General features: G+C 27.7%; 1 protein-coding gene across 14 annotated transcripts in view; it reads left to right on the top strand.

Moving 5' to 3' along the window:
- LOC100201649 (prolyl endopeptidase FAP) overlaps positions 1-26,050 on the top strand; it is a 104,805-nt gene extending 78,755 nt beyond the window's left edge. For 10 of the 14 annotated variants that reach the window (XM_065799357.1, XM_065799352.1, XM_065799353.1 and 7 more), the window contains 7 exons: positions 9,319-9,373; positions 9,479-9,578; positions 15,473-15,537; positions 15,663-15,735; positions 17,175-17,248; positions 20,001-20,096; positions 25,546-26,050. In XM_065799357.1, coding sequence (XP_065655429.1) covers positions 9,319-9,373; positions 9,479-9,578; positions 15,473-15,537; positions 15,663-15,735; positions 17,175-17,248; positions 20,001-20,090 — 457 coding nt within the window. In that variant the 3' untranslated portion in view covers positions 20,091-20,096; positions 25,546-26,050. The remainder of the gene's footprint in view (positions 1-9,318; positions 9,374-9,478; positions 9,579-15,472; positions 15,538-15,662; positions 15,736-17,174; positions 17,249-20,000; positions 20,097-25,545) is intronic. The other 4 variants (XM_065799346.1, XM_065799345.1, XM_065799354.1 and 1 more) reach the window with 1 other exon arrangement.
- The last annotated feature ends 532 nt before the right edge of the window (positions 26,051-26,582 follow it).

Genomic DNA, 26,582 nt, shown 5'->3' with positions numbered 1-26,582 from the left:
TTACTTAAGAAGAAAAAAACCGTTTTTTTTCGGTTGCAACTCTATAAATTTGTAAGAAATATTATATAGGGTAAAATACATTGCATTTAATAAAAAACATGTATGTTTTGAAGGTTTACTGACACTGTAACTTTTTAAAGGATAATTGATATATAAAATTTAATGGACACCTAAAAAAAACAAAAAAAACCATTAAAAACATGTTTTTAGGACAGGCTTGTTTATTTTGCAAAAAAAAATGTGTTTTTTATAAAAAAAACGCGCATGTTTTTTTTGAGTTGCAACTCTACATATATATATATATACGTATAGAAAAATTAAAATATTTACAAAATTTTTACGTAAAATTGTTACATTATAATTGTATTAAAGTGTAAGATAACAATTATACAACATGTATCGTTACTTTTTCTTAATATTACCACGTTTATTGCTAACGCAATGTTTGAAATATATATTAAAGTATATTAAAAAATAAGAGTTTATATAAGCAAATTTAGAAAAAATCAGTAAGTAAATTTTTATACTTTAAAATACTCTTTTTAATAGTTTTTTTAAAGCCATTTAAGTTTTCAAGGTTAATAATATTTTGATTAAGTAATAAAAACTTATTCCAGATATGAGGTGCACGATAAGTAATTTTAAATTGCACAAGCTTAGTTTTGCATGAAGGCTCAAAAAGGGTACTATTTGTGCGCAATAGGTATTTATACTCGGGCTTTTGTTTATAAAGACTATAGAAAATTGAAGGAGTTTTTTGGATTTTACTATTATACATAAGACTTAGAACATTATATATATTTAGTTCAAACAATGTTAGTAAAGACATCTGTTCAAAAAGAGGCTTTGTGTGTTCGTTTTTATTTTTAATAAAGTTTTACAGTTAATAAAATAACCAAAAACCAAATGTAAAATCATAAGAAAATAAACAAACATTTTACGTTTCATGAAAAAAATATTTTTTTGAAAATAAAATTTAGTTCATATTTGAAAAAAATAATAAAAATGATTTTTTTAATAAGAACTTAGATTTTATTTGTAACTTTTGTTATAGTGAGAAAAAAACAAACTGTATGATTTTTAACGCGTTAATAAAATAACTTTAATGACAATGCGGTACTTGAAAAGACGCTAGTGACGCAATATAACTTCTAACAATGCAAAATACATTTGCTGAGTTGAGTTACTTAGAAATGCGTTACGTGTTTTCGCTACGCAGCGAAATCTCGTAACAAGGCCTGCTATTATATAATTTAATATGCAAAAGTTAAATCATTCAACTTATTTGAAAAATCAACTCAATGTAGCATGACGGTCATAACGCTTACTTTTTGACGAATCTAAACAAATAAACTTTGTCAATCTTTATGCAGCCATCTACACAGTGAAAAAAAAAATCCTCTGCTGTGTTCTTTAACTACACATTAAACTTACTATATGGTGAGTTTCATAGTTTTTGCTTGAAGTTTTTCAAGAATTTTATAAAGTTTTATGTTGTGGCGGTTGTAACTGTGACGGTCGTAACTAAAAAGCCAAAAATAAAAAACAACAAATAACACAATGAATGACATAAAAAAGAATGAATGATTATAAAAACCAATTATGTTAAAAAATACGAATTTTATAACATTATCAAGGTTATCCATGATGGTTCTTCAATATTGGGATCATTTTATTATTGGGAGTAGGCAACAAACGCTTAATGCTATTTATGCTCCCTGTTTTTTTTTTTATTAACTCTATTTAGTACAACTCAATATCTAGGAGTATGTACTTTCATACACCTCGCAAATGTTTTGCGGAGCCGGCAATCCAATATAGGAAAAAATTTCAAAATATTAGAGAATTTTGAAACCAAAAACTTTCCACTTTTTACTTGCCAGAAATGCATTTTAGTAATATTTGTAACGGCTTTTGCTTCTTCTATTTTATCAGCTATTAAGGCCCACCTTAGATTAATATCATTTGTGTTGATAAGTCTAACATAAGTTTTGCACCCATTTGATGCTAAGAGAAAGTCTTTAGCGTTTACAACCACTTCACGAGATTTTACGCTGTTCCAAACAAATTGCTTTAATGACCCTCCTACTCCATCAACTGCTCCTTTACCGTGAGAGGTAGCAAAAAAGTTCCATTCTATACTTTGAAAATGATATTTCACAGAGCAATGTTGTATGAATTTGGCCATGTATTTTTGAATTGAGTGCATGAACCATCACTCCATAATATAACTTTTTTTATATAATCAATGCAATAGAAGTCAAATATTTCACTTAAGTATGTAGTAGTGGCGCGTTTTGTTTTATTATCGTTGGATATTATAAATGATTTTGGCTCTAATTGATAACGATAGATTACAACTGTTAACAAGGTAATAGTTGACTGCGATCAATAAGCAACTTAAACAGTGTCCTGATAACCACATGTATAGTTTTGTGAATAATCAAAGTGTATCAAAATTTGGTCTGGTTCGAGATTTTTTTCGACTGCGGTATTGCTCAGACTGGTGCTTTTTAGTGAGATGATGCTCAGTAAACTCTGGTAAATAGTCGCGGAAATGTTGAAATACCTTCTATGTTTTTTTAATGTTGATTGAGTACACAGCGATGATCTTCTTTAATCCACCAACTATAGGTGATTAAGGTATCTATGTCTCCGTTTTCGGGCAAAAAAACTTTCAATAATTTACTATCACAGCACAATCAACATTTCATTATCCAACATTGGTACGTTGGGGGCTTGCACAATACATAATTTTCTAACCAGTTATTGTAATACAATGGAAAAGTACTTTACTTGCCAAAGCAGCACACAAATAAGTAAAATTACTGTGATAAATACAACCACATGTTTCAAGTGGTGTATCTTTGCATGTAAGAATGTATATAGACCTTAATTCACAAAACTTACTCAATTTAATTGTTTTGCACTCTCCTCACAATACTCAATTAAAACTTACTCAATCTAATTGTTTTAGCACTCTCCTCACAATACAGTTGATGCAGCTCCTTTAAATTCATAACTAAGTAGTGCTTTTGAACTTTTTCTCCGTCGATTTTCATACAATCTTTACTTCCAGGAGACATAACTGATATATCTTCTCTTTCATAAAATACTTTTTCTTTTTCAATTTCTTCTGATGTGAAGTGAACTCGATGTGTTTCTTTAGCAGTGCATAGGCCATATTCAGCACCCAACTGCTCTGTAATAGTTTGTCTTTTATTTGGAGACTTTGGAAGAGCCTGTTTTGTCCTAAAAATGTTATTTGATATAAAAGAACCCAAATTATGTGTAAGCAATTATATTAAAAAATATATGTTAATATAATAAATACTTGTTTAATGTCTTTCTTATTGACGATTTGCAGTTATAAAAATTGTCCTGCGTAGAATTTAGACTGGCGTTAGTATTGAAATCATTAGTATTGAAATCAAGTTTTTTTTCATTCTTAGCCTTTGGTTGTGAACCTTCGCTTGATTTTTTTGTTTGTTTTCTTTTCTTGGTGTCAATAACTGCCACCTTAGATTTCTCTTTCTTTTTCTAACAAAGCTTTTTTGTTTCTTGCTCTAGAAGCTTTTGATCTTTAAGCTTTAATGCTCTATAAGCTTTTGATCTTTCAGCATCTGATTTTGGCATTTTAAATATGTTATTAAATATAACGGCTGCTGTTTGTGATATATGCTCCATTATATATTTTTAAAATACCCACAAAATGTTGTAAATAAAAAAAACCCGTGAAATCGATTGAACAAAAACATTGCAAGGCTAACTATAAGCAATGTTTAATCTAAAAAAAAATTGCCTTTTTGTTAAAAGTTTTTATTTCTAAAAAAAAATTCTTTACATCAATTTTTTGAAATTAGTTACTCATAGTTTCAAAAAAAACTTTAACAAGTTTAGTAATAAAATGAATAAACAAACTGCAAATTAAACAACAAACAAAATTTATTTATATTATAATTTGATTTAAATGATGTAAATTGTTTGAAATGAATTAAATCATTCACGCTAAAACTTTTTTTTTTAAAGTCAAGAAGCGGTTATGGAAAAACAAACATATCGTGATGGTCGTAAGGTACTTAGTAACATGTTGAAATGGTGATCTAAAGCACTTTAATGTTGTTATTTTTTAAACAATGATAAAATTTGTATGAGTATCTTTACTTTTACATGGTTATAGTTATAAAAAGTTTGATATGAAGCATAGAAAAAGTTTTTCAACTTTTTTTTTGTGACGGTCGTAATGTCTTGTTTTCATTAATATGCTCATCTTATAGACCTAGTTAGAGTTTGTTTTTATAAAAAATATTATGCATAATGTTTAAGTTTGCCTTTTAGTCAAACTTAAAAGTAATATTTATTTAAAAAACAGCACTGAAACTTTTTTTAACGCTTCACAACATGACTATATATAAATGTCAAAAAATGTTCATATAACCCTTACAACTTTAAAAGTTATAGTATGATAAAATGATTTTTTTAATAAATTTTTTTCTTAAAAGTATTCTTAAAAAGTTTGAAAATAAATTTAATGAAGTTATTATATGTCGCCGTGAATTTTCTTTTTTTTTTCTTTCTCTTTTACGTGGAATTGCCCATATATATATATATATATATATATATATATATATATATATATATAGTATTTTGATTCACTGCCAACAAGATTGCAACAACCACTATTTAGTTGAGAGTTACTAGAAAAAAAGAAAGGAAAGAGTAAGAGACGCAACTTTATAACGGTAGGAGAAAGGCTCAAGTTTGGCAGATAGAGCACATCCGACTACGTTTACAATACGTTTTTTGACCTTGTCTTGAAGAGAAAGCATCATTAGAAGAACCAGCCCAGGAACAAATAAGAGATTTGTAGAGTTAGAGAATGGAATCAGGAGTAAGAAAATGGCAAGCACATTAAAGAGAAGCAACCTTAACAGATGCTAATTTACCAGTTGATTGTATATATGGTTTCCATGAAAGGTCAGTAGTAAACAATAATTATATTGTGATTGTTGTTTGCAGTAAATAACTGAGTTTTGTTGGAGTTAAAATTTATGAGCCACTGCTAGTTCCAATCTGTTACAGAAGTGAAATTAGATTCAAGATTGGCTGCCTGTTCAAAGCGATCCAAAATAGAAGACTTTTTATCAAGACAAGAGTACAAAGTTGAGTTATCAGCAAAAAGAGCTACTTTAGATGTAAGAATGTTGGGAAGACCATTAATGTAGATAAGAATAAAAACCAAGCATAGAACCTTGAGGTATCCTAGAAGTTTCTTGAAATTAAAAAGAATATTGGCCTTTGGGGACGACTTTATTAAAGCGGTTAGAAAGAAACAATTCGATAATCTCAAAAACTTTTTCAGATACACCATATGAAACAAGCTTATGGAGAAGACCAGCATGCCAAACTTTGTTTAAAACTTTAGATATGTCAAGAATAATAGCCCTAGCCTGTTGGAGTTAAACAAGATTCAGTCACTATGGAATAATAGAGTATATGGAGTTCACACTCTCCTTCATCTCAAGATTGCACTCTTTTCAATGTTTTTTCTGATCAAATTGACTGAGCCCTTTCTCTTTATCCTCCAGAATATTGTTGTTGTTGTTGTTGACTTTAATGCTTATCAAAATTAGTTAAATATATAATATATAATAGTTAAGAGAGAACTGATGAGAGAACAATTTTGTAATACTATGTCAGGAATCTTGTCAGACCACAAGTCATAGAAGAGTATTATTGAGATATAACTTTAGCAACAGAAGCTTGAGTGATTTGAATGGTCTAACAATAGGTTAACCTGTTTAATTGGAATGGAAAGAAAAGAATCGCCATAAGATATAAGAGTTGAATTAGAAGAAAAGTTTTTAGCAAATAGTTCTGCCTTATCCTTGGGAGAGGTAATAAGATCAGTCCCATGAATGAGAGATGGTATTTTAGACCTATTCTTGTTAACAACACTTGAAGATTTTCCTAAAGTCTCTAGAGCTTAACTTCTAAGATAAGATATGAGATTTAGTGAACTGAGAATAATGGACCTTAGCATCTGACAGCACCTTTTTACATTGATTTCTTGCAATAGTAAATAACTGTTTGTTCTCAAGAGAGTTGTTCTTTTGAAAAATATGAAAATAATGACAATGATTAAATATAGCAGCTGCACAAGAGGGTGAAAACCATGGAGTAGAATGAGGCTTGACTTGAAACTGATGAAAAGAAATAAAAGCTTCCATTCCTGCCTGATTTCAGGAGGTAACGTAGGAGGCACATTTTTCAGCTGAGAGAGTAAAGACAGTCCAAGGACTGATGTCTTTTCATTAAAAAAATCATGAAAAGAATCCCAGTCAGTTTTAGGGTAGTAGTAAGTATTGCGATGATAGGGTGAGTCCAAAAAGGAAGTACGAGATGAAAAATTTAAATAAATCATTGCATGATCACAACCACCTAAGGGAATAAAAGGAGAAACTAAACATAAGCTAGGATCAGAGACTACACAATGTGAATGGTTTGTTTTTAATGCCAAACCATCAAAGGATAGTACCTATCAACACTGAGATCTGAAAAAGGAATGGCAGAACTTAAATTAGTCTTACTAAGAGAAAGCAATCCTGGTAAATTTTGCAAGGGGTAAGATTCAACTGATGGCTGGTTGCTTTGCAGACTACAAATATTTGTAAAAGATATATTAAAATAATCAGATGTTAAGGTTGTTTTTTATGTTTAATATATGTATATTTTTTGGCATGATTTAAGTTTAAAGAGAACTTGACTCTTTCATAGATAAAGTACAGTCTCCTAAGCAATGAGCTGTGCAATTATTTTGCTCCTGTTGATTAACCCTAAGTCATAACATAGGGCTTTTTATGTTTCCTTGACAATGCGCACCAAATGCATTAACAGGGATACCATCCATGCACAACATGGCACTGTAAATACTCTGATATTTTGCAGCTGTTGATGGAATCAGCTTTTCTGAGAGCTACTACATAGTTCAGGAAACCTTACTACCAGCCACATAAGAACCATTAAACCATTGGATCTGTACCCTCATTAGGGAATAACAGGAAGAGTAGCATAGCCACTATAAAAGAGGCACAAACAAAAACCTATGAGTAGAATCAAGAAGATTAAGCATTCTTCATCCAAGGCAAGAAACAATATAACACAGGTTTTTATCTATGCCAGTCAATAGATAAAGAAGGGGTATGAGGCTGGTAAGGAGAATTATTCTGCTTACCCCTAAAGTCTTTGCCTAGGAGGCCTCCTACTAGACAATACCTGGATGGAGAGTAGTTAATATCTGCCTAAGATGAGTATTTTTATTGAGACACCATCACTAGCCTTTACGCAGCCAAGAGCCCTATGGCTCTTGCATAAAGAATATATATTGTTTCTCCAAGCCTTTGCCTAAAAAAGCACATCTTCCAAGGCAATAGGATATAGCACAATTAGTACTGAGTTACATGATACCAGTAGCAGGGTGATTGTGATGATCCTGAACCTGACTTGATCTGGCCTGGAATATATATATATATATATATATATATATATATATATATATATATATATATATATATATATATATATATATATATATATATATATATATATGTATATATATATATATATATATATATATATATATATATATGTATATATATATATATGTATATATATGTATATATATATATATATATATATATATATATATATATGTATATATATATATATATGTGTGTGTGTGTGTGTGTGTGTGTGTGTGTGTGTGTGTGTGTGTGTGTGTGTGTGTGTGTATATATATACACACTCCTATTCGGCGCTTATGGAGGCATGCTTCTTTTGTTCCCATTTTGTTGTTTTTTTTTTCCTTTTTCTATTCTATTTTTATCATAAATATAATTATTTTTTAATTTTTATCACAAAAAAACAATGCTTACGGAGACAAAAAATTAATGGGTACACTAAAATGTCCCTGATAATACTAATGTCCCTGTAAGTGTTCGTTTTTTTGTAAAATCTGTCCCCGTAAATAATACTATAGGTGTATACATACATATATTTATATATACATATATTTATATATATACATACATACATATATATACACATATATATATATACACATATATATATACACATATACATATATATATATATATATACACACATATATATACATATATGTATATATATATATATATATATATATATATATATATATATATATATATATATATATATATATATATATATATATACACACATGAAAGCTGTAATAAACATAATATATTTTATCAGATTATATATTATTTCAACAAAACTTAAAAATGAATATTTTGAATATTCAAACAAACATTTAAATAAGACAAACACTTTAAATAAGAAATTATTCACTAAATAAATAATTTAAATAAGAAATAAGTAAATAAGAAAATTAAAAAAAAAAATGCACGCTGTTGAACAAAGCAATTATAATGTTTAAGCATTAGAAAAAAACACCTCACTCAAGCGAGGCGTTTTTAAGGTCATGCGATGTTTGTTTACAAATAGTTGTTCATGTTATTTTTTAAATAGAAAACTAAAAATGAAAGTTGAATAAAAACTATTTCGATTTACAAAAAATTATTTTATAACTTTTAACTTTTGCTATATGCATATTAAAAGTTTGATAATATTGCATGTTTTACAAAATAAACATAATAAATAATTTATAATTAACTAACAAAAAAAAAACTTTTCCCTTAAAAAATTTTAAGACAAATGTTAAAGTTTTATAAAAATATGTGGTCAAATGACTTAAACTTAAAAATCAAGCAAATGCTATTTAAATTTTGTAACAAAGTCATGCAGTCTACCCATGATGGTTTTCAGCTTGTGTTTTTGAAGAATTTTCACCCCCCCCCCCCCCTAATTGGAATCCCGGTAGTTCATAAGCAAGATCTCGCCTTGGCAGATAATTTTACATATTTTACAGATTTAAAAGAGAGAGAGGTTTCTCTGTAGTTTTTCTATCCCGGTTAGGCAGATGATCTTCATCCATATGAACAGCCCCTTACTTATTTTACTTCAAAGTAATGCTATTGAAGAAAGTAATCATGTTTTCTTTAAATATCTTTGAAAATTTTAGTATTTTAGTGTTTTTTAGTATTTAATTGTTTTTTTATTATAAATATGTGTTTTTTATAATAAATAAAAAAAACTATCAATCACATGATTATTTTAAAAAAGTTGTTAATTAGTTATGTAAATAAAATGTTAAATAATATAATTTTAATTTTTAAAATATAAAATAAAATGTCTTGAATATATTTTTTTAAATAGGTATCTGAAAAAGCAATCATACATTGATCCAAATAGGTTTGCAATATGGGGATGGGTTAGTTAATTGTTTTTTTAATTTATTTTTCATACAAATTTTTGTTTTTGACTTTGATGTTTTTGATTTTGATTTGTTTTTGACTTTGATATTGCTTATTTTTAGTCATATGGAGGTTTTTATGCAGCAACTGTATTGGCAGATTCACATGGTGTAATTAATACTGCAGTCTCTGTCGCTCCTGTTACTGATTGGAGATATTATGGTATGATTACATTTTTATTTTAAGTTCATGTTTGATTTACTGGTTTGCAGAACCATCCAATAAATCTTAAAAATTTATTTTTCATTGTTGTAGTTTTTTTTGTTTATTATTTTTTAATAATTTCAAATTTTTTTTAAATAATGAACCTAATTGTTAGGTTAAAATTATAAATTCTTTTTTATTTTTAGTTATTTTTCAAAAAATTTATCAATTATTTCTTACTAACAAGGAAGCAACTAAAAATAGGATTATTAGTAAATATAAATTAATTATATGATATATAATTAAGATTCTTTTAGATTTAACATGTCATCTTAATCAACAATATAGTGTCTGAAATACATTATACAATATAAACTTAATCAATTAAGTTATGCTTGCTTACAGTGTTATATTGGCGTTAAGTTAACAATATAAAATAACTTCATAACATCAGTTGCAAAGTTCCTTTTTAAAATGAGTTATAATTTGTTATAATGTTTACCAAATAACTTCATCTATATAGTTATTTTGAAGAGTAGAAATTTTCGTATGAGTGTCATAGCATAGTCTAGCTTTAAGATCTAAATTTTTAATTAATTTAATTAAATAACCAATTTTTTAATTTGATATAATGAGGAAGGCTTACTTAAATAAATTAAACTGTTGAAAAACTTAATAAGAAACTTATTTTTTTCATTATGGTTGTCAGTCTCAATTTGATCAACGCATAAATAAATTTTTATATCTGCCTGTAGATGTTTAAGCAGTTCTTTATTGATTGATAATGAATCCACATTAGCTTGTGTTATTGGTTGATAATGAATCCACATTAGTGTGTGTTGTTGATTGATAATAAATCCATATTAGTGTGTGTTATTGATTGATAATGAATGCACACTAGTGTTTATTAAAATAATACATTGATCATAATTGTTTTGTTCAGCATCTCTGAATATCTTTTCAACAGTTGTTTTCCTTAACAATATACTGATTCTATGGTTTTTAGAAGATCATTCTTTGTGACAATCTTTATAAAGCAAACAAGAATGACATATATTATAAGTAGGTAAATATGACAGTTATTTCTCAGCCACTTTACATAAGAGTTTATAGGTTTTTTTTATATTGCCATTATCTGTAAAAATAATAAGAGCTTGTAGGGTTTTTTATATTGGTATCTGTAAATTGTGAAGCAGATTTTGTTTTGAATTGTTTTTAATTTTTAAAAAACTTGTTTTCAATATCTTTTTTTGTTCTTAATATCTTTCTTTTTTTATATTTTGTTGGTTAGTTTGCTTCTGCATTTTTTATCTTTGAGCAAACAAGTTTTATTTCTGACTGGAGTGTTAATCAAGATTTTTGTTATTAGTTGCCTACAATGAAATGTTATTTTTTCTAGCAGATGTTTTTAAGTAATGTTTTTAAAAATTTCAGGAAAGATAATAGAAGCAACGCTTGTTGCTTTGTTCGAAATAGTTGTTTTAACACTTGTTTATAGTAAATTGCTCACCATCTTTAAATATTTCGTTTTTGAATGGCTTTACTCTAGCTACTTGAAATCTAATCTTTATACTAGATAGTGAGAAAGCTTTTGTCTATGATTCTAGAATATTTCAAACAATACCATAGGTTTGGGGTTTGTGGCTATCCATTATTTTTATAAGAAGAGTATTTCATAAAATATTTTATTTATTTTATAAAAATCTTGGAGCTCATCCGAGCAGAAGGATTCGCAAATTCTTTTTATCTATTAGGACTTTCCTTTATTATGTATTGCAAAATTTTACCCGAAGAAAAACAGATAGTGAATGAGTAGAACTTTCAATTGCATTCAAAGTTTAACATGCAGTTACCAATGTTACCTCATTCTATAGGTTCTTCCCAATTGTTTACAATCTCTATCTGCTAAAACTTTTACAAGCTTTTGTACAATTGTTTAGTCAACATTATATAAACAGTGATGAAGAAATTTATCTTGACTTAAAACTTATTGTTTTAGGTTTTGAAAACATTTTCTTACAGAGTATTGGTTAAAAGCAGTTAATTGGGCTAATTGTTTCATGTTATAAATCCTAAAAAATCCAGTCAAATTTTGAAAATGAATATCTCTTGATCAGAGTTATCAATTTTAAAAGCATATTAACAAAAAGTTTGTATTTTACAAAATAAAATCAAAATTATTTGTTTATTAGTCCATTTGGCCAAACACAGTTATCTCTTGTAAAGGTATTTGCCCTAAGCCAAAATTGTATGCAATTTTGATCAAGTTTTTTCATATGATACTCTTCTTGACTTTTTAGTTAGTGGAGATTTTTACCTTGCCAATTGTCTGCTTACACCAATCTTTTAATTTCAAATCAATAATCCTCTATTGAACATAATTCAGGCTCATCAGCAGGGTTAATGTCTCGGCACATATTCAATATTTTAGCCTTTAAGGTAATCTTGTACTTTGTTTGAATAGTGTGCGGAGGCTAGATCAGGTCAGAACACAATTTTGTCATTTTTATGAACCTCATTGATGAACTTTTTTAATTTAACCAGACATTTGTAAATGTACGCATCCTGTCAACTGCTTGGCCAGTAGGAGCGATGTAATGTTTTGAGACCCTTTTCTCTGACAAGGCTATTCAAACTAATAATTTTGGCTCATATTTGCTTTTTCTTTTGAGCTTGACCTTATTAGGAGTTGCTTCGGGATCAGAATATATAGTAGCTTTGTGATGCACAAAGGAAAGTACGATTCGTTGTCAGTTATCACAATTTTTTTCCAGAAAAGTGCAACCAATTTTCAGCACTTAGAATGCACAACAGTCTTCTGAGCCAATGTTCTTTTTGGTGCTTAAGTTTTTTTATTATATCAAATGCTTGTCTTTTCATTGATAATTTTAAATACATACTGCTGGAAAACATTGAATTTTTTGGCTAAGCTCTGCTGTAAAACACAGACCTTATCTATCAATTTTTGTAGGCGATTTATCTGTTAATTTTGCAAAATTTTCCTAGCAAAAATGAATAAAAATAAACAATTTGTTCTCTTTTGGATGCAAATCCAAAAAAACATACACCCATTCATGGAGTGCCTCTTGATTATTCGATCTTTTAGACATGTTTAATTAAATTCTGAAGAAAAATAAGACTATGGTATATTATAGAAGAGTAAATTTGCAACAAAGTCGGTAAAATTATAAAACATTGTTAGACATAAATTGAAGCTACAAAGTTTGGATTTTTAGTTGTAACATTTTTTTAATTGTTATTATATAATTTGCAAACTAACATTAATATTGAAAACTATTATTTGTTTAAATATAAAATTAAATTTTCATATGTACACGTTGTATTTAAACATTTTAAGTCTTATATAGGGAAAGCAAATTTAAGAGGAGAGTATATTCCACATTTTTTCCGGATATTTTATCCAAACAATTTTTCAAATTTTTAAAATATGACCTGGATGATCTATGTTTAATCAATCATCCCTGTAATGATTAACATGCCTTCATAGCTATAGCTAAAATATTAATGCCAATAGCTTTTATGCGATCAAGTAATAAGTATATATATATATATATATATATATATATATATATATATATATATATATATATATATATATATATATATATATATATATATATATATATATATATATATGTGTGTGTGTGTATATATGTACATATATATATATATATATATATATATATATATATATATATATATATATATATATATATATATATATATATATATATGTATATATATGTATCTATGTATGTGTGTATATATATACACACACTTATAGAAAATATATTTATGCATAATATTATAATGTATATATAATATGATACACTCAATGCATATAAAATCATAATAAAATAGTTGTAAATTGTACAGGAATCTAATAATAAATTTATTAGTATTACTTTACTATTTAAAAAAAAATTGTGCTGGTGGTTAGAAACTGTATTTTCATTTCTTTTTTTTAATTATACTGGTGACCTTATGAAAAAATATTACAAATAAATAATTAAGGACAGTATAATGGTTTATTAAATTGCAACTTATCTTTATAAAAATGAGAGTATGAAAACTAAAAGATTATTGTTCCCCAGTTATTAATGGAACCCTATTTTTCGCTTAAACGATATTTATAAACCCTATTAATGCATTTAAACGATAAAAAATGTAATTGGAATTTTTATTTAAATTAAACTACTCTTAACTACTGTCTTTTTTTGCTACTATAATAATTTACTACTATAATAATTTGCAACTATAATTGTTGGTATAATAAAGCTGGTTGAGAAAAAAATATTTAAAAATACATTCATCATATAACAATAATTTAGCATCCCTGTTAGCAATTTTATTTAACATTTGAAAATGTCACTAAAACACAATACTTTTCAAACATTTGAAAATGGTACAAGAAAACATTCTTTTTTAACATTTGAAAATGTCATAAGAAAACTATTTTTTTTTTAACATTTGAAAATGTCACAAGAGAACAATTTTTGTCAATCAAAATCATTTCTTGCTTTGTCATTATGTCATGTCATGAAATGAGTTTTAACGAATGTCATGCTGTTTTTAACTCTGAACTCAATTAAGCCTGTCATGGCTTATTTGAGTTCAGAGTTAAAAAACTCAAATAAGCCTTTCATTGGCTTTTTTTTTTAACATCTTAACTTCCAACAAGGTTGCAAGCAACCACTATTAGAGTTGGAAGTTACTGGAAACAAATATATGAAGTTTATAAAGCAAGATAATAATTAACAGATGACTTGAAAGATTGCAAATTATATGAATCAGGAAAACAAGCTGAAGGAAGCGAATTCATAAAGAACTGATATTTAAGGAAAAAAAATAATGAAAAAGAATTTTTGGAGCACTTAGGAACTGTCACAGTAAAAAGATGAGACTTAATTGAATGACAAGTAACATGAGAATGAATTTTAGTAGATGATACATAAGATGCTAGCTCTTTAGAGCATTGCCCATCAGTATTTATAGAAATAAGTAAGAGAAGCAACATTACAACAATGTGATAATGGTTGAAGGTTGGCTGCAAGAGCAGGTCCAACTATGTTTACAATGCGTTTTTGCACCCTTAAAGAGAAAGGGCATAATTTGAAGATCTACTCCAGATATGGCAACAGTATTCCATATTTATAGAGATAAAGAATCTAATCAGGAGTAAACAAGTGGTGAGTACGATAAAGAGATGCAACCTTAGCAAATTTTGCAATGGATTTGATATATGGTTTCCAAAAAGATTGGAAGTAAGAGTTAATCCAAGAAGACAAATAGTAGATAACTCATCAAGTACATTACCGTTCATAAATATAACAAGATTTAGATTATTGCAATAATGATTAGCTAAAAAATTAAGTATATTAACTTGACTTATTTGGAGTCTTAATAAAATTGTTTAAATATGTAGTATTAGGTACTATGTATTTGAATACATAGTACCTAGTACTATGTATTTGTACATCCGAATACTTAGTACCCTTGTACTAAGTATTCGGGCAATTCAGATAAATTTTCAGGAAAGGTGGCTGTTTTTTTTAAATTTAAATATGGTAAAATCTCCTTGTGTATAAATTGTTTTCTCATTTCTTGTTATACATGTTTTTTGTTAACAATATTGATGATATTTTTACTACCTTTTTACATTGTTTGCTAAATTTTTTCTCTAGAATGGACTTGAAAGTTTATTAAATCTTTTTTTTTAATGTATCAACAAGATATTAGTCATTAACCATGGTCACATGCTTTTTTGTTGTTGTTGTTTTGTTTGTTTGTTTTACAATTTTATTTCAAAAAAAATAAAAATTTTCGTTTCTAAATAAAAAATTTTATTAATGATTTTATTTTTTATTTTTTTAATTCATTCATTTATTTAGATACTGTTTACAGTGAAAGATATATGGGACTACCTACTGTAGCTGATGATTTAAAAGGATATGAGGTAGTTTATGATGTTATTCCCTATGGTATTATATTTTTGTATCTTGAATTTAAAAACATCTCAAGCATTTATTTTAAAAAAGGAAAAAATATTTGACTTGTTATAAGCAGATTTCTAAATATTAGGAAACTGCATTGATGTCAAAAGCCTCTCGATTTAAAGACAAAAATTTTCTACTTATACATGGAACTGCAGATGGTAAGTAAATAAATATGAATAGATTTTTATTTTATAATCTTTATAGTATATCTAGTTAGAACAGCTGAACTCAGCAATTGTATTTGCAGTAATATGTTTGTGTGTTAAGTTCCAAAAACAACCTTTAGGTTTTCTAGGTATTATTATTACAAACACAATGGCTAATACATTTCAAATACATTAAAAAGAAGCCATCAATGTTTAACTTAAATATAAGCATAAACTCTAATATTATCATGGGAGTATTCAAAGGATTATTATATCATGCAAAAGGAATATTCTCTCAAAAACACATCCAATCAGAAATTAATTTTCTGATATACATATTTGTCAAAAAATGACTATGACTGTACAGTCCTAGTGATATTGTCAGAGACTATATAAAAGACGACTCAAAAAATACCATATCTTAACTATTGGATAAACAAACATTTATATAACTTCTGTGGATACCCATTGTTGGTCCCAAAATTATTATTTTAATTAGAAGTAGATTAACATCGGCGTCTAGTTTAAACTATTTTGCAACAAATAATTTTAACTTCTTCCTAACTCAAACCCAGGTATCGACCAGCTAAAATGCTCATACAGTTGCATTTGTATTGGTGAGACTAAAATGATTGTTATATCCAGATGTGTTGAGCTTCAGAAAAGTAGTAAAAAGGAAAACGGGCTAGTTTTTTTGTTACTGAACATGTCATGGTACCAGAATATAGAACTAGGAAAATTAGGGAGTCACTTAAAATAAGTAGAGTCAGAGTTTTCTAAGAGTTATGAAGTCGCAAGAATATTTTTAATTAAGATACCAGTGATAACATGACAATAAAAACATTTTTTGAGGGTCAATTTTTTACTAAATTTAACTGGCGTTGGCATTTGAAAAGTTTTTTACTTTTCAACGGTGCATTTGGAGCATAAAATAAGGTATAGCTGTATGCGAAGTGTGAAATCTATTTTAAATGCATACAATTACCACATAAACTACAACAAAATTTTCCACTAAAAATAATTGCAATAACAAGCATTCGTATAAAAAGCCTCTATTAAACCTTTGCTTTATAAAATCTCAAACAAAAAAAGGGGTATATCAACAAAATTTAAGCTCCAATGATCTTACTCATCTAATTTGGTGTAAATAATGACATCTTTTAAAGTTAGGCGTGCTAATCGTATAAAGTTTTTTTAACATTTTCATGTATAAAAAGGTTTGGAAATTAAAAAATAAAACTTGAAACTGTAACAAAATCATAAGTTATGCATAAGTAAAAAAAAAAATTTTTGGCTTTTTAAAAATTCAAATTTGATATCTAAAGAATGTGAAATAATATTTGTGCGCATTCTAAAAAAACTATTGTGTGTGTATGCACGTTTACATATAAATTTTAAATCAAGTTAGTTTAGTTGTTAATTTTATTCAAAAAATTTTTTATTTCCTTTAGACAATGTACATTTTCAAAATTCTGCACAACTTGCAGCTGCCCTTGTTAAAGAGAAAGTTAAGTTTACCACACAAGTAAGTTCTTATTTTTTCTAAATTTTTAAGTTTTTATTATTTTGTATTTTAAACCCAGCTAAATGATAAACATATTTTTAAACCTTTTAAATGATAAAAAGTATAAATAAAATAAACATAAATGTCAAATATCTAAACTCATAGAAATAGTAACAATATTAATAAACCTAGTTACAAAATGGTGGTAACAAGATTTGGTTACAATAAACCTGGTGACAAGATTTATGGTGTTAAAACAGTATTTTTTGAGGGTAAATGGATGTTCAATAAAAATCCGTGAAAATTATTAATTGCTATTACTTCCTAATGTCTAAAGCTACAAATTAAACAGAAATATATATATAGAGAGAGCAACTTATTCCTTTATTTGTTTGAATTTAAGTTTCTGTTAATATATTCTGATTTTCCCAATTTAAGGGTGAGTTGATTTAGCAAGATCTTTCGCAAGACTCTTGTTAACTTTCTTGAGGCAGCTATTTATCCTAATACAAATTTATATCAGATTTTTAGCCTGCCAATTCGTTGCTCACACCATTCCTTTAATACTCCAAAAATTCTTAATTAGGCGACATTCTAAGATGTTTACCAGACTTATCACTTTGGCCACATGATTAATGGAATTCTGTTCAAAGAATGTCATTGTTTAACTGTAATGCTATGAAGCTATGAAGTTAATCAAAGGGACAAGATGCAATTTTAACACCTTTTTATCAGAAATAAACAAGACAATTTTTACTTAATTTTGCAGTTTTATTTTGTTTTATCCAGACAGGAGTTTGTTCAATGTAAAAACCATCATTGCCATTGATTGAGCCAAAGTGAAATAAGACTTCCCCTCAATGATGCACAGCTTTTTTCAATGGATTTGCCCTTTCTCTTTAGGATACCTTAGGCAAAATCTTTCTTGACGGCTGTCATTTATCATGGTTATCTTTTTCATTTTATGGGAACTAATCCTTGTCTTCTTTTTTTTAACAGTTAGAGTTGTGATCAGGGATGTGAGTTGTGATCAGTGATGTGAGTTGTGCTACATTCAAATTTGCTAGCAGTCTGTCAGACTCAATTACAATCATCCAAAATAAATTTTTTTAATTATTTATTCATTTTTCTAGAGCACCACTTCCTTTAACTCTTTTATAATCAGAGCATTTTCAGCTTGCTAATGTTGAAGATTGTTTGTGTAGGTCTTGGCTTTTTATTTTAAAGTGATCTGATTATATTTTTTATTTTAAAGTGATCCAGGTTCAGTTTTTTTCATAAGATCAATGTGTTCAATAAAATTAGTAAATATTTTTTCTGTTTTTTTTTTTTTTCTTGTGAAATCATTTTCTTAAAAATGTGCAATTTTTGTACAAAACACATATTTTGTAACAAAATCAATAATATCTGAATTCAATAAAACTTGTTGTACTTTTTATTCTAAATTAAACTTGAAAAGTTATTTATTAAGTAACAATTTACCTATAATACAATATAATATTGTATTACAATACAGTATTACATACAATATAATATAATATTGTATTAAAATACAATATAATATTGTATTAATACAGTATTACAATACAATATAATATTGGATTACAATAATGATTATATTAACAAAACTGTTTTAAATCGCAAACATATTTCATTTATTTCATATATATTTCAAATATATATTTCATACATATATTTTAATTATAAATTTTAGTTTAAATTTATCAGGACATAATAGCTAGGATTAATCAAATCAATAAGTAGAATGAGTATTAATCTAAATATAAACAGGTTTCTTAGACATTAAAAAAAAAAGTTAAGATTATAAAGTTTTTTTATGTCACATTGTTGTTAAAACAGGAATAGAATATTTACTCATCACTAATATATATTATATACTCAAATACGAGCTGCAAAAATTAGTCTGATAATCAGACAGCAACAGAGATGAAGTTCTGTAAAGGACTTTGGTTTTAAAATTAACATAATTAACATAATTATTATTTTTAATCTTTGGTGTCTCTCAGGAGCTCAAAAAACGTTAAAAGACTTATTTAATAAACTTTAAAAAATTTAAGGCCATTAAGCCTTTAAACCCATTTTTTTTTGCCCAGTGTTCTGAAGTCTTTGAGTCCCAGGCTGCCATTATACACAAGGTCTCCAGGTTTAAAATTAATATGTTTCACTACTCTAAATACCCTAATTTTTTTCTACTTCCATAACGATATTTCACTCTTAAAGAACATAGAGGTTCTAATTTATTGCACTGATCATTTTTCTCATTCCAAACAGTTGAACAACGATTTTCACTTATAAATTTATTGCTCAAATTTTGTGCATAAATTAAAAATGTGCTTATCTTTTTTTTTTTTAAATCATGTATAAAAATAAATACGCAATAAAAATAATAATAAAATTAAAAGGTGTTGATTAAACTTTTTACTTACCAAAACTTTTAACATATAATTACCATTTTCACATATTTAACTAAAATTTTAAACATTTGACCAAAATTTTAAACATTTGACTAAAATTCTAAACTTTTAACTAAAAATTTACAACATTAAACTAAAATTTTATTCATTTAAACACAATTTTAAACATTGAATTAAAATTAAATATATAACTAAAATTTTAAACATTGTACTAAAATTTAAACAATCAACTAAAATTTTAAACATTCCACTAAAATTTTAAACATTCAACTAAAATTTTAAACATTGAAAAAAAAACAAATTGATCTTTTTATATTATGTTTAATCGCACGCTTTAGTTTTTTACTGAGAAAGATCACAACATTGATAGTGGTGACTATGTATATACGCTGATTTTGGACTATTTACTGAGCAAATTAAAATCTTAACGCAAGGTAGGTAACTTATTCTAATACCCTTTCCCTTACTACTTTGAACTTGGTCATCATTTCCATCAAATAATTATTATTCAAGTCTATATTTTTATTAACAATACTTTTTTAGTAAATTACAATAAAGCATATTTCTCATAAGCAATGATTTTTATTTTAACTTTCAGTTTTGTTTGTAATTGTTTTTCTCTTTTTCTTTTTTTAGTTTATTACATAAATATATTTATATTTTAAACAAAAGACAAATAATAATACATACATTTTAGACATAAAAGTACGTCATTAATAGGTACTTGAAATAAGAGGTTTTCTGTTTCCGCGTTGCATAATTTTTTTACAAAATGTATAAAAATGATTTGCATGTTTTTTATCAAATGCGCATTAAAAATTACATTCATGACCCAAGTAATTTGTTTTCAAAACACCTTAAACTACTCTAAATACGTATCTAATACACATTATATATGTATTTGTGCTATCTAGGTAAGTTCGGTTTTTCTCATAATGGCTAATGGCTACTAGAGGATGCTGAAGTTACCCTGATGTTCTGCTATGTATGTAGACATATTGGTAAAAAGCAGGTGTTAAATAAGATTGTAAAAGGTACCATGTAGTGGATAGCATTCACAAAATATTTTGGATTACCCATAGGTGATCAGGACAAAACTTGGGCCTTCATGTGATTGTAAAAACCTGCTAAACTACTCCAGCAGAATGGTTATGAGGTAGAAGAAAGGCAATGCTTTTTGTTGTTCCCAGAGTATAGAGAAAGTTAAAGAACCATCATTCTGACTGTTACTTTTATATGATTGATATTACGAAGTACAGATAAGCTAAAGGAAGATAACCTCTTTAATATCCAGACTCCCAATCAACTGCAGCACCTATTCCACATATTGGCAGCCTACCAGTACCACAACAAACAAAAAATGTAATATACTTTTATCATACCCTCAAAAAGTCTTCATTTAATTAAACATAAAGTATTTACTACATATTTATTTTGTAATGAAGTTTTGCTATTGTTTATTTATTTATTTAAATGCAGTGAGCATATGCTCACTGAGTAGTAAAATACTTTTGCAGCAAGTTTAAAAACAACAGTTTAACATTTCAAGTCACAAAATAAAGTTTTTCTTTCAAGTTCAATACTGATTTTATTTGACATCAAACGATTAATTGTTCCAAATTGGGATGACGCACTTATTAATACTATTTCTTCTAATTGAGAGTCTACTGTTCTCAGAAAATCTTTGATTATGGATATGTTCACAAATACTTTCAGCTAATTCTGTTGGTAGATGAAAGTTCCTTAAGAAAGACACCATTTTAAACCTGGTATAAATTATTAATACATTTAAAAAAGATAATTAAGTCACTTCTTTCTCTTCCCATTGATAAGATTGTTAAATTCATGAAATGGCTTTGAGTTTCCTGAAAAAAGCCTCGTTGCTCTATTCAACCCTCTATGCTCTATGCTGTACCGTTTCTATAAGAATATCTTTTTTCAGAAATGGATTCCAAATAGCAGAAGTATATTCAAAATACTAGCAAAATGCTATCAAAATTTAAAAAAAAAGGCGTACTAGCAAAATATATATCAGTTGAACTATATCAGCATTTAAAAATGAAAATGTGTGTTGAATAAGAGCTAAAACTCTATTTGCTTTAGAAACGCAAATATGATATACTTAATACACATGATATAAAAATGATTTATTGGAATCATATTCCAGATCGTTTTTTAACATGACACCATAATGTTTATTTATGTTGAAGTCGTTATTCAGTTCATTCTTTTACGATGGAAGTTGCAGTTAATATTTTATCTCAAGAGTTATGCAAATAAAAGTAGCAAAGACATGGAAAAAGCTTTTGTAACAATAACCACTTTTCAGTCTTCAAATCAGAGTAAGCTAAAAGATTTAATCAGAAATTTAGATCTTACCAAGTCAGGATCCTCTTTCATCAAGGCTGGTGGTATAGAAATTATTAGGCAAGAATTGCAGAACACTTGGTACAGAAGAAAGAAAGCTACGATGATCATCACAAGAAAGTTCATTGCCCACCATGATTGGAACTTAAGCCAGGATTATTTAATGTTCCTAAGCAGCCTCCAGTATATTATTACAAAGTCTTATTCTTACACCCATTTTTTATCAGACTAGAATTTGTAAAAAAGTTTGTAAAAGCATTATATTTTAGAGAAGTTTTACAAAAAATTTGTCTCAAGTTTCCAAAGATCTAAGGTAATATATTTGTTTAGCCCAAAATAAAAGCAATATTGAAGTCAGAGAAATAAAAGCAATATTGAAGAGCTTGAAAAAGCAATGACAGAAATTGAAAAAGAAGCTTAGTGTGCATTTTGTGATATAGTTCTTGGATTCTTAGGAAATTACCCTATTCACAAACAATTGGTTGCAAAGCATATTGAAAAATTCAAGGAGCTGGCTTGTTGTACGTGCATGAATATTCATGTTCCATTCACATCTAGATTTGTTCTCCAAAAATACGGGTGGTGTCAGTAAAGGGTATGTTAAGGGACTTTATCTGGACATTGCAAAAATGGAAAGTGGATATCAAGTACAATAGGATACTGTTATGATGGGAGATATGGTCTCTAGTCAGAAAAGATGAAAGTATGCGCTCAAAAAATGGCGATCATAAAAGCTCTTGCAAAGCTCACTAAACCTACTTGTTCTTTGTGAGACTAATTTAAATTCAGCTGTCTCATCTTGTGATCTTAGTGTTGATGGCTATTTTCCTTTAATTTTTAAAGATTCCAATAATCGCATGCTTGGTCGGGGCATCTACATTCATAAGAATTTACCTATTAGTTGGGAAACTAGGTTTGAACCCACAGACTATTCTTTTATTTTTGCTCAGTTTCTTCACATTTACCCTTAGGTGCTACTGATCACAGTTTGACCTCTCTAAAACTATTATCTCATTCTTCTTCATCATCTAAATCCCCCTATCATTGTACCTCTTAACTACCTTAAAGCTGATTGGGACTCTTTCCATGATTTTCTTCGTGATGGCCCTTGAGTAGAAATCTTTCGTCTTGGATTTAGGCCGGAATGGAATCTTTTACTGCCTCTTGACCATTCCAGGTCAAGCCTCATTCTTCTTCATGGTTTTCCTCACATTGTGCTACTGCAATTGCCAATCAAAAACGTTACTTCCATATCTATCAGCAAAATAATTCTCCAGAAAATAGACACCTGTTTATTACTGCTAGAAACCATTGTTAAAAGGTTTTGTCTAATACCAAAGCCCGCTATTTTCAAGTCATGATATCTCGTAACTCATCACAAATATTAGGCTCTTGTGACTTCTGGAGAATCTTTAACAGTATCTATAATAAGGGCAAATCTGTTGCTCCACCTCTCTTATATGGTTCAGACTTTGTCACCTCACTTAAAGACAAAGCTGAATTTTTTGCTAAGAACTTTTCATCAATATCATCTCTTGATTCCACTAGTTGTGTTCTATCTTATAGCGTCAACAAAGAGGTTGATCCATTGTTTGGCATTCGTATCACTCCAGCTTCTGTATCTAAAGTGAATTCCTGCTTAGACTCTTCCACAGCTTGTGGCCTGGACAACATACCTGTTATAGTCTTGCAGAAGTGTTCACCGGAGCTGTTGTCTATACTTTCAAAACTAGTGCTTATTCCCATTAGTCTTCTTCCTATCATAAGCAAGGTTTGTGAATCTTTAATTAACAAACACTTAATCTCTCATCTTGAATCTAAAAACTTTCTGATCATCAATATGGATTTCGATATCCTCATTCTATGGTTGATTTGCTAACAATAAAAACCTATAGGTTTTATTGTGCATTAGATAAAGGTGGAGAGGTTAAGGCCATTCCTCTTGACATTTCCATATGCTTTCTTCTTATGGTGTATCTGGTAACATCTTTAAGATTATTGAATCCTTCCTTTCCAATTATAGTATAAAACTTGTTCTTGACAGCATTCTTCTTCATATCCTGTAACTTCAGGGGTTCCTTAAGGTTCAATCCTTGGCCCTATACTCTTTTTAATTTATATTATTGATCTTCCAGATTTTTTCACATCTAAGGTGGCATTGTTCCCTGATGATACAACCATTTATTCTTGTCTTGATAAGAAGCTCTCTGATTGCTTGGAGGGGTATTTGAGCTTGAAAAGGATATCACTTCTGCTTCAGCATCGGGCTGGGGAACTCTAATCTCAGTGCCTGGTGAACTTTAATTCAGATAAAACCTAATTATTTTCAGCCAATTGTTATCGCAATAATTTAAATCTTCTTATATTTATGAACGGTAATGTAATTGATGAGTCATCTTCTCTTCATCTCCTAGGATTAACTTTTATATCCGATCTTTCCTGGAAATGTATATCAAATCTGTTGCAAAATTAGCATCCTAAGTTTGCATCTTTTTATCGAGCTCGACACTTTCTTACTGCGGATTCTATTCTCTATCTTTATAAATCTCAAATCCGGCCTTGTATAAAAAGCTGTTACCATATATGGGGCGGATCTTCTAATAATGTCCTTTTAGACAAGTTGCAAAACGCATTGTAAACATAGTTGGACCTGCTCTTGCAGCCAACTTCCAACTATTATCACATTGTCGTAATGTTGCTTCTCTTTCTCTTTTCTACAAATACTATAATCGGCACTGCTCTAAAAAGCTAGCGTCTCTTGTGCCATCTACTAAAATTCATTCTCGTTTTACTCGTCATTCAATTAAGTCTCATTCTTTATTTGTGACTGTTCCTAAGTGCTCCAAAAACTCTTATTCCTCTAGTTTTTTTCTTGAACATCAGTTCTTTGGAATTTCCTTCCTTTATCTTGCTTTCCTGAATCTTATTATTTCAATCCTTTAATACAGTTAAAGTTGTCTGTCAATCGTTATCTTGCTCTACAATCTTCATTTTTTCTCTTCCAGTAACTTCCAACTCCATTTTATTAGCCTTGTTGGAAGCGAAGATGTTCAAAAAAAAAAAAAAAAAGGCACTTCTAATCTTGACGAAAGAATTTATAGTAAAAAATTATATTGTAATATTAAGTTTAAAAACACTTATTATAATGAATAGTTTTTTTTTTTGATTATATGAAAAAGTGTTATGTAATTATCCTTTCAATATTAGAATACATTAATACAACATACTGATTTAGATTAAGATAATATGCGCTTATATCTAGAAAATATAAAGCATAATAAAACACTATCGATATTACGTAAAAGCGATTTTTGAGTTATTTATAATCATTGAAAAATCTAAATGGGCAAGACCTTTGTTACATTGTATTAATATTTTTTTAATAATGTTTTATTACAGCTCTTTCGAATTTTTTATAAAAAATATTTTGTAAAAGATGTTTTGCTGTTAACATTTTAAAAAAATACATTCAAATTCATAAAATCTCAAATCGCAAAATTTTTTTTTTTTTTATAGTTTTATACAGATAAAGATCACAGCATTAATCCACGCTATCATTTATACGTTACTTTAGCCACATTTTTGGAAGACAAACTAAAGTTAAAGACAATTTGAATGCTTATTTTCTCTTTGAAATAAAGAGAGTTTCTTCATTAAAACAGGTTTGCTCTTTCAGTTCTGCTTTAAAAATCTTAAATATAAAATTAAAAACAAAACTAGTTTAAAAATTTGTGTTTAAAAAAATGTGGCTTTTAAAAATCACAAATTGTAAATAGTTATTTTGAACTGTAATAATTTTTAACGCAAAATTATTTTATTGACTAAAATTTTTATTATTTTACTCCTTTGTTGAATCTTGAGAATATTTTATGTAATTGAATCGTATATACGAACTATTTTTATTAACTTATCTTTGTTACGTTTGCATATTTATTTGTATATTTTTTTTAATTTTGTACTATTTTTATTTTAAATTTGTATATTTTCATAATTTCGAAATATCTTTAAATTGTTTTACAAAGTTTGAGTTTTCATTAAGAAAATTGTTTCAGAAAACAGAAATTGGTTTTGAAATATTTAATATAATATATTATTATATATTATATTAATTACTCTCTATTTTCATGGTAACTTTTCTTGTTATGTTTTCAAAGGCCTTAAAAAAGCAAATAGTTTAAATTATTGATTAAATTAACTCTAAATATTGCGCTGAGCAAAATTTAGAATTTTTTAATGTAAAATAAATGGATTTAGAACATGATGAAATAAAGAGGAAATTTATATACGTAAAGACTTTTTAGGAAACTTTAAGGAATTTTTTTAAACCTAAAAAATCTAAATCTTTGACTGACAAATTTTCCCAAATTTCTCTCCTATTTAAAGGTATCAAAGTACAAAGCTTTGAAAAAAGCAATGTTTTTTCGGTGCATTGATTCCAGCTTTTAAATCTCCCATAGTGCTGTGGTGCATAGTGAGTGGTGGTAAAGTTGACATTTTATTGCTTTGTGCATAAAATTGATGTTTTAATCACAAGGCCCTCATAGTGACAATGA

Source organism: Hydra vulgaris, chromosome 06, assembly GCF_038396675.1.
Source record: "Hydra vulgaris chromosome 06, alternate assembly HydraT2T_AEP".
Lineage (NCBI taxonomy): Eukaryota > Metazoa > Cnidaria > Hydrozoa > Anthoathecata > Hydridae > Hydra > Hydra vulgaris.
This window is presented reverse-complemented; position numbering and strand designations above follow the sequence as displayed.